The sequence below is a fragment of the Ostrea edulis genome, chromosome 6 (genome assembly GCF_947568905.1).
Source record: "Ostrea edulis chromosome 6, xbOstEdul1.1, whole genome shotgun sequence".
Classification (NCBI taxonomy): Eukaryota; Metazoa; Mollusca; class Bivalvia; order Ostreida; family Ostreidae; genus Ostrea; species Ostrea edulis.
Window position 1 is genome coordinate 31,332,175 of NC_079169.1, and position 9,711 is coordinate 31,341,885.

The 9,711-nt window shown below is 35.2% G+C and overlaps 1 protein-coding gene across 3 annotated transcripts; it reads left to right on the forward strand.

Moving 5' to 3' along the window:
- The first annotated feature begins 869 nt into the window (after positions 1–869).
- On the forward strand, positions 870–7,894 carry LOC125648366 (uncharacterized). 3 transcript variants are annotated; one of them, XM_048875376.2, is made up of 5 exons: positions 870–999; positions 1,460–1,490; positions 1,968–3,265; positions 4,653–4,839; positions 5,899–7,894. In XM_048875376.2, the coding sequence occupies exons 2-5, from the start codon at positions 1,460–1,462 to the stop codon at positions 6,276–6,278; spliced, it is 1,896 nt and encodes a 631-aa protein (XP_048731333.2). In that variant the 5' UTR covers positions 870–999; the 3' UTR covers positions 6,279–7,894. The 3 variants fall into 3 exon arrangements, with proteins under 3 accessions (XP_048731333.2, XP_048731331.2, XP_048731332.2); XM_048875374.2 differs by lacking the exon at positions 870–999 and having other exon boundaries at positions 1,125–1,490; XM_048875375.2 differs by lacking the exon at positions 870–999 and having other exon boundaries at positions 1,125–1,490; positions 5,902–7,894.
- Positions 7,895–9,711: the final 1,817 nt, after the last annotated feature.

Genomic DNA, 9,711 nt, shown 5'->3' on the forward strand with positions numbered 1-9,711 from the left:
AGGAATACTCATGTGAAATATCAAAGCTCTAGCCCTTACTGTTCAAAAGTTATTAGCAAGGTTAAAGTTTCAGACAGAATGACAGACAGGACAAAAAATATGCCCCCCCCCCCCCCCCCCGATCTTCGATCTCGGGGGCATAAAAACTGTAGTTTATGAATGAATAAAAACTTAAGAAAAAGTAGATAGTGCACTCAATGATAAACAAAGCTTTCAGTCATGAACTGAGTAAATTTTCAATCATCAATATAAAATACCACGGTGAATCGTTCACAACATTGGGGGAGGGGCCGTATAATACATTTAGGAAGAATAGGTGTGTACTTTTATAGATTCTTCATGTATCAATCCTAATGAATAGTGTCGATATAAATGTAATCATTGATCCTTTCTGTACTATTTGTTTAATACCAAACAAGCTGAATTTTAACCTTGTAATGTATTTTTTGCCGCATTGTAATCACCCCAGGGACAAAGAGGAGCCTATTTCCCCGAGATTTAGCCAAATGAATTTACATGCACTACTTTAGAATTCAAGAATATATCTTGTTGAATAAAAAAGCATACCAGGGCTTTGAAAAATAAATTTAAAGGTAATATAATCCATGATGGTTGTAGTATGTTATGTTGCTTTGTTCGCTTCGTTTACAATATACTATGTTTTATCTGTTTGTTTGTTTGTTTGCTAGCAGGATTACGTAATATACTGTACTGTGTTGAGTAGACTTCGTAATTTGTTTTATAATCATCCGAGATGACTGACGAGTAATGCGAATTTAGCTGAGTCGTGTTTGGTGGTAGCATTCTCCAGGCGCTACCCTACTGGTTTTAGCATTCTCCAGGCGCTACCCTACTGGTTTTAGCGTTCTCCTAGCACTACGTTCAGGAATTAGCTGGATTTAACGGGGACTGTGATCTCCTCAAGCGTTTTACTCAGAATTTAGCTGTAGAGTCTTGGTGGAAATCTATCGTCTCAGTCCTCTCCAAATTTTTGATTTGGTAAGTACTTGCTATCAATAATCAACAAATTTAGCAATGATGATTTACTATTCCAAGAAAAACATTGATCAATATGGATTTCTCAGTATAATACATTTGATAAAATGCATTTCTCATATATTGTACTATGATCCAATTTTCAATGCCTTGTCACACTACCAATGAATTACAATATGCAACGATTCTTTTATAAGCATACCCTCAAGATATGATTTCATTTACCCCTAATATGTCTGGTGTATTATGAATATTGATTTTAAAAAAAAAGACTGTAAAACAAGCCGATAACAAGCAAGTGTTTATTTACATTTGATATTTATTTTACAGATTAGTTTCACTAGAACAAAGGTTTGAGTTAACCTATTGTCTTCGAGGCAGAAAATAAAGTTATTTAATCTAAAAGCAACTTCTCTGTTTTATTTTTTCATACAATATGGAGTACAAACTATGTATTTTGCAGATGATGACTTGTATTGTTGCTGCCTTTTCAGGTACGGTACAATTTAAACTGTTCTCACATTTAATAGAAATGTGTAATCTATTTTACTTACATGCAGAACAACTTTGATTGATGCTAACAAAATACGAAGAAGTGAACTGGTTAATTTCAGTTTACTCTGATTTAATACAAATGTTGTAGTATCCAAGTTTTTTTTAATTAAAGTAAATCAACGTTTTTAAAACGATAAATAAGAGTTTTTAAATTTCATTTTGCGATAAACGTTTGTTTACTGAGAAAATATAATGCTAAATGAAAAAATCCCATCAAACTTGTTCTATGAATGAAAATATCAAAGACATACTGTATATCTAATTACAGTAAACTCGAGTTTACTATAACCATTTTCTTTGGTAAAGCAAATCAAAGTTTTGAATATGATTTTTAAATGTTTGTCATTTCATGTTTTTAAATGTTTTTCATTTCATGTTTTTAAATGTGTTTCATTTCATGTTTTTAACCTGATTAGATCAGACATTTGGACACACTGGAAAACAGTTCATGGTTGCGTTCTTCCGAAATCTAGACTTGATGAAATTCAATGCATACATCTTGATGGCTGCAGTGGAAGATGCCAACACAACAGCAAGCGTATACTACGATCATCAAATTTCTCTGCGTCCATCTTTTCTTCAGCTAAGTCCAGGAACTGTAAAACAGCTAAGTTTGCAGGAACAGTATGGAAAACAATACGAGAAAATGAACACGCCTTTCCCAGTTATAAGGATAAAGGCTTCCAACCCCGTAACTATTACAGCATTTGTAGACGGGCCTATGTCTACAGCGTCATACCTCGTGTTCCCGATAGATATCGCTGGCAGGGAATACAGAATGATGCCTTATTGTAGTAAGACAGTAGATGGTTTGTGCATTTGTGTCATCATAACGCTGAAGACGAATACCGCCATTGCGCTAGAGAATTACAATAACGGTAACCTATCTGTTTATACACAGGCACACGCGGTAGGTGGAGAAACGATCGACTATCTCTCACTGCCACACAGTAGAATTAATTTCGTCACCAGGGAAATTTATAGCTATATTACTCTGGAAAGCTATGATGACTTTAGTGGACTCTTATTGCAAACCAACAGTTCTGTTGTGGTATTTTGCGGCGGTACGAAACAGGACGCAACTACGTCCATGGAACAATTACTTCCGGTTGAATACTTCGGTCAAAATTTCTACTCGTTTCCATTTGACCATAATATTATGTCTGCGTCTCACCTTCGATTCATATCACACTATAATTGCACAACAATATCGCTTGATTCTAAACATAGCTGGATACAAGAGGCCGGGGAATTCCTCGATATTCCGAACAACATGTCTGTAGAATTGAAAATATTCTCTAATAAACCAATTGCACTGGTTCAAATTTTCTCAGGTATTACTCCACTTCGAAAATATCCAAACAACTATGAGGAAGACATAATGCTGTTGCCAGCAGTGGAGCAGTATATATCTTCTGTGGTTGTTCCGCGGCGTAAGAAAAAGGACGACGACCCCATCAGCATGCCAATGTTCGTAGGACTGGTGTCTGTGGTAGGTTACACTTTCCGAACGCGGTCTGGGAACATGCAATGGACAACAGTGAGTAAAGGCATTGTCAGAGAGGCGGACGACGACGGAAAATTGATAAAAGTAGCAAAAAATTGCGGCTGCAACGACTGTAGAAATGAAAACACATTTGGTGCATACGTTTATCGGCGAGCCGGAAACGATTCTTCCTTCAGTATTGCTGGTTTCAAGTTTGTATCGAGAAAAGTAAGGCATTTACTGATTATATGAATATTGTAATGTATATGACAACGAATTGACGAATAACAATCTTTCTTATCCTTATCATTAACGGTCTAAAATAGCAATTGAAAAGATTGTTATTCCCATTTTAATGCATCTTCGCATTTTGTTTCATATTTACCTCTTATCAAGTCTCCAAAACGAAGTTTGGAGACTGACTGTTTTAGCTCAACTCACAAAAATGGTATTACTTTAGAACAAGGTATGATAAAGACATGGGATCTTCAGATATGATGGAAGGTTGATGGGATCTACAAATTAGTATCAAGGTCAGGTGACTCCAGTGACGTAGGACACAAAACTGGTATATCAATGTCAAATGACAGTCACCTTTGATTTTGAATATAAAAACTTGTATTGCTTTAGAACCAGGACTGATAAGTATGAATTGGTAAAGGAATGATGTGACCTAGAAACTAGTATCAAGGTCAAGTGACTCCAGTGACCTTGACCTCTTACCATGAACATAACAATGTTATAACAGTAGACCCAGGTCTGATGTGGACCTGGGGTCTTCAGAGAGGATGATGGGACTTTCAAGCTAGCATTAAGGTCAAATGACTTCAGTGATCTTGACCTTGATCATAAAAACTGACTGACAGAGAGAAATGGGATCTTCAGAAATGATGAGAGGATGTTGTATCAAAGGAAACAAGGATGTAACAGGTTTTTTTTCCTGATTTTCGAAATCAAAGTGTTTGTGATTTAGATTTGTAAATAAAATCAAAATTGGCATGAAAGTTGTGCAAAGGAGTTATTAATGTGGGAGAAAATAGTAGTACTCAGGTCGGCAGATTATAATCATGTCTTGTTTTTAGGGGTTTTGTTTTTGTTTTTCTATCTATGAACTACATTATAAAATGTTTGCATTAGACGTTATGTTATGCATCATCATATTATAGGTACGTGACGCGACAGACCTAAGTCGTTAAAACAGGTAGTGACAGTTCCATCACCAAACGCTCAGCATCAGGTGTGAATGTCACGGGTCCTTAGAGATGACCTTAAAAACGGATGACCCGTGTCACAGTAGGTGTGGCACGCTAAAGAATCCTCACTGTTCAATGGCCGTAAGCGCCGAGCACAGGCCTAAATTTGAAGCCCTTCATCGATCTTGGTGACGTCTCCATATTAGTGAAAAATTCTCGAGCGAGACGTTAATCAAGATACAATCAATCAATATTATATGTACGACATCAAACTGGGAAACTTTCGGTTTCGTTAATGCTCTTTTAACTGGTTCAAACCTCAGTGTATTAGCCAATCAGTAAGAAGATTACAAAACAGTTGCATTAGAATAATGTTCATTGCAATTTATCAGGAATCCTCGGCTTTCTTTTTCCTTTTGCAGAATGATACTCGCCGAGATTTCGGGGGATCCTGTGTCATCAAACGAGGTACCAGTGATTTTTCGATGATTACTAAAATGAGAACAACTACAGAAGATAATCTACGCTCCAGAGAAACTCGTCCAGTAGTCGCGGAACAAACCACCACTGATACCGATCCCAAAGCGATAACAGGGACAGACGAATCTGGTTTGTAATAGATTGACAAAATAATGGACATGTACATATCCCTCATAGCATTAACTACAACGATCTCTGTTTACCTGTTTCTTTGAATTCAGGTGTCAAACACTGTCTATAGAAGTCTTCTTGCATTTTGCCTGTCAGCTTCTCCACATGAGAACGTTTATGTTGGAAATTGTGCCATTACATGTTTTATGCCTGATTCGCACTGTCGTGCGATCCGTTACAAACGCCAAGATTGACCATTCGAAGCTGATCGCTGAAGTTTTCTTGAATTTCAGGCTTTGATACGAGATGATGCGAGTTAATCTGTTAAATCGTATACGATTTGTTGCGCTTTGGTCCTGTTAGGTCACGATAGATACATTTCTGTTGTCACGATCTGAACACCCGTTCAGATACGATCACATACATTATGGTGTTACGATTTAGGCCTATACTCGGCGTTTATTGTCTTTAACAGACTGTTTAAACAGGGATCGGTCTTTATCGTGTTACACCCGCTGTGATAGGGGACCTCGGTTTTTGGAGTTGGCCCGAAAGTAATTAAGACCGCATATATCCATTATAAAAATACAAAATATCATACAGAGCTCAAAATGCGTTAACAATACATGCACCTTGCTAGTACATCAGTGTGAGAAGTCTAATAAAAGTTGATGTTCACATACTAAATACATTGAGAAACAATCAATTACATTTACCTGTCCTTAAGTGACAATCTAGAATGATCATAGGTAAGTGTTCTGTGTAGTCGAATAGAACCAGATCCGGACGAATTTTCTTTTGTTACCCTTATTGATCCTTATCACGGGCAAATCGGGGTATAATGCATGTATTACTACACCTTTTTGCTGCAAAATTATGATATAGAACTTCAAAAATTGGATTTTTAAATAGAGATCGTATGCTAGTTTATTTTATTACGTTCTTCAAGAAAAACATATATGAGAGATCATTCATTTTCTACGGTGTATATCTTTTTTATTTTTAAGCAGAAAACACATTTTCATGAATTTACGCAAGTGTTCTCGTTGAAAGATCTGTTGAAATATATCTATTTAGTAGAATTTGCCACAGACACAATGGTCAAAGAAACAACGATCAGATCCGTCACCCCTCAGTGCCCATGTGAACTTTGTAAACCGAAGTCTACCACAGTCAGTTTCGTAAAGACGGAAGAGGAAATCCGGGAAAAAATCAAAGAAATCAAGAAGGCGCTTGTGATAAACAAAAATGATCTTTCTTCTTACCGTCGGAGGAAAATTAGTGCAGATGATGATAGATCGTCTGCTAGGGGTATTGGACTATTTGGCGCTTGTATGCTTTGCATGTTTGTCTCCTTCATAATAATCATGGACTTTAAAACCCTTGTTCACCAAGGATCTGTGTTATGGAGGAAAACTTCCCGCTCCGTTAGTAAACGTTTGCGTAGAAAACCGTAAGAATATCAACATTTTCCTTACTGATTTTTATTTTCATAATCTTTATTGGTGTATGTACAGAGACATAAAAAAAACAACCCCCATCTTAATGACGCAGAACAGTGGAATTTCCCCCAGCATGTAATATGGAAAGAGGATAAGAGCTATCAAAATTTAGTTCATCTGCATAACGTTAGCACGAAGCGATTTTAATGATAAAGAAATAAATTTTGAAACTGCAAGAGGATATGAATTGCAACGCTTCACGCCGGTGTAACATTAATTTTTACACCGGTACACTTTTGTTAGCGCTTCATAAAGACTAGACTTTTTGGCATCATAGACAGTTGCTTCTTTAACAAAAATGGAAAACGGAAATATTCATATCTAGTGATCAGTTATCAAAAAAAAAAATGAAAATTTGTTAAACACCACTCAGATTCCACGTACAAGTACCCTGAAGGTGATATTAAAAATATGACAGAGTTCCTCATTAACAATATCTTCGTGGTCTTAAATGAGTCAGTGGTGATCAGGTCTTCCAACAGTCTTTTGGAATTCCCATGGCACGAATTGTACTCCTTTGTTAGCTGACCTGTTTTTATAGTCTTATGATGCAGAATTCATTCAAACACATCTACGTGAGAAGAAAAAATATCTTGCTGTGGCCTCCATTACGATATTTAGATATCGACGACGTTTTATTTATTACCAATAATAATTTCCATTCATATGTCGATTCGATATATCCCCATGAACTTGAAAGAAAAGACACCACAGAGTCGTTCAATTCTGCTTCATACTTAGATATTTTATTGAAAGTAGATATTAACAGCAAACTAAAATCTCAGCTTTATGATAAACGGGATGATTTCAGCTTCTCCATTATCAACTTCCCATATTTATGTAGCAATATTCCATTATCACCTGCATATGGTGTTTATATCTCTCAACTGATTCAATACGCAAGAGCTTGTTCCATATATTATCAGTTTTTAAATCGAGGCAGGCTACTGACAAACAAATTGATGGTGCAGGGGTTTCAACAGCCTCGTTTAAAGTAAACATTTCGCAAATTATGTGGTTGTTATAACGATCTAGTTTGCCAATACAACCAATCATTGGGTCAATTGTGGTCTGACGTGTTTCATATCTATTGTTAGGCTGTTCTTGGCACACTGATTTTGACAATGGATAACTCCGCTTATCTGATCAAGATATAGGGCTCACGGCGGGTGTGACCAGTCGACAAGGGATGCTTACTCCTCCTAGGCACCTGATCCCACCTCTGATGTATCCTGGGGTCCGTGTTTGCCTAACTCTCTATTTTGTATTACTGATAGGAGTTATGAGATTGATCACTGTTCGTTATCTTCACCTTTCATATTATATATTATAGTATGCCGGCGTGAAGCGTTGCAATTCATACCCTTGTGTATTTTCCAAAATGAAATTTATTTTTTATATTTACATACAATTTTCTTTTCTGCCAGATTTTTCAGCCGTTAAAATATATATGCTATGTTTATAAAGATTCCTACCCGCGTTGTTCACAACTACAGAGCTATCATGAGGAAATGACTATCATTATAACTTAGAACATTGGAAATGTAATATTCTTAAATAAAGATATAACGGTAATTCAATCTTTGTCATGTGTTATAATGCATATCACAGCAACTTTTTCAGATGTTGTTCATTGTTAAAGTACGGAAGCCAGTAGGTGTCAGGGAAGAAAAGTATTTTATTTAGCGGTCGCTAGATCATACGGAGGACCGGAACCGTTATAATTTCGTCTCCATTGATTTTTTTAATATTTCGTATGTTTTACGATATCTCGTTTTCTGCGTTACATGTAACCAGTATAAAACAAGCAAGCAGATGAGGAGTTCAGACACGTATCATCATTTTTAAAAGTGGAAGGGGGACGAAAAAGTTGACTTCATATTTGTCTGAAAATTCTGAACAAGCAAAATGAGTGGTTATACCCAAACCTCCTAATCATGGAGGGGGGGGGGGTATCCTCCAGTACAATAAGTACATGTGTTCAGTTATAATCGGCGCATCACTTCCACTACGAGTCAGAAAGACTTTAAAAAGTGAACAACCAATACATAGGTCTTTGCCTGTAAAAATAACGAATTTGCATGTAACGATAACTGGATAAGTATAGTGCACTTTATTAAGAAAAGTAAGGGGACGTCTGCACCCCCATCTTATTGCAAAGTGCCTGGAGATTGATGCACACAATGCGATTTTTATTGCATAGCGATCGGGTTGTTATAGTTGCCCAAGAAAATCTAACAAACTGAGTAAATATAGATGTACGTATACATGTAGACTAAATAATCGGTACCCGGGGTGTTTTTTGTGTGTGTTACGCTATCAAACATCTGAAATTTAATCTAATAGCTCATGTTTTTGGTACTCCGATATTTGCTTAATAACATTCTGAAAAATAATGTTTAAGGTTGGCAGATATTTTTGTATCAGAAATAAATCGCCTTTAGCCATCACTAAGTTGTATAGAAAAAATCACCTTGAAGCATGCGTATGGCATGCCGTTTTTCATTTATTCCTCTTTAAAGATATCTCATAAATCTTATAAGATATCTTATAAAACTTAGAAGATATCTTATAAAAGGTATGATTTATCTTTTAGATATCTTGTATGGTTTATAAGATATCTCTTAAACTTTATAATATATCTTATAAACTTTATAATATATCTCATAAACGAATTTTTATAAGATATCTCATAAACTTTATAAGATATCTCATAACTTTTATAAGATATCCTCTAAAAGAAAGTTTATATGTTATCTCATCTATTTTATAAGATATCTCATAAACTTTATGAGATATCTTGTTTAATATACAAGACATCTAATAAAGTTTATGAGATATCATATTTAGTTTATACGATATCTTATATATTTTATGAAATATTTTATATACTGTAAATTATATGAGATATCTTATAAAGTATATGAGATATCTTATAAACTATCTTTTATAAGACATCTTATAAAAATTATTATAAGATATCTTATAAAAGTTATTATAAGATATCTTATAAAAGTTATGATTAATATATCTTTATAAAGTTCATGAGATATCTTATTAAAATTCACTTATGAGATTTCTTATACACTATATAGAAAAAGTGCTTTTTATTTTCATTAAAATCAATCAAGAAATCTATTCAAGAAAATATTTTGAAAATGCATGGTTTTGCATGAAATATATAGTGGAAATTTTCTTTGGGAAAATACTTATGGCCATGCAAGTAGTGTATATTTGGTAAACCCCCTTTTTATATAGCAGTATCAAATGGTGAGAATGTATATATTGTGACGAATTGGGATCGGGCACGGGATGTATTATTATCTATAAATAGAGCTGACGTGATCCGGACTTTATCGTATGACAATACGATATGACCCAAGGCATA

What these genes read in the sequence shown, in the direction of transcription:
- LOC125648366 (XM_048875374.2), top strand. Translation starts at nt 1,433, where the DNA reads ATGGAGTACAAACTATGTATTTTGCAGATGATGACTTGTATTGTTGCT. An exon ending in TCAAGTTTGTATCGAGAAAA is followed by an intron (nt 3,266 to 4,652) that starts GTAAGGCATTTA and finishes TTCCTTTTGCAG; the next exon opens with AATGATACTCGCCGAGATTT. An exon ending in AACAGGGACAGACGAATCTG is followed by an intron (nt 4,840 to 5,898) that starts GTTTGTAATAGA and finishes ATATCTATTTAG; the next exon opens with TAGAATTTGCCACAGACACA.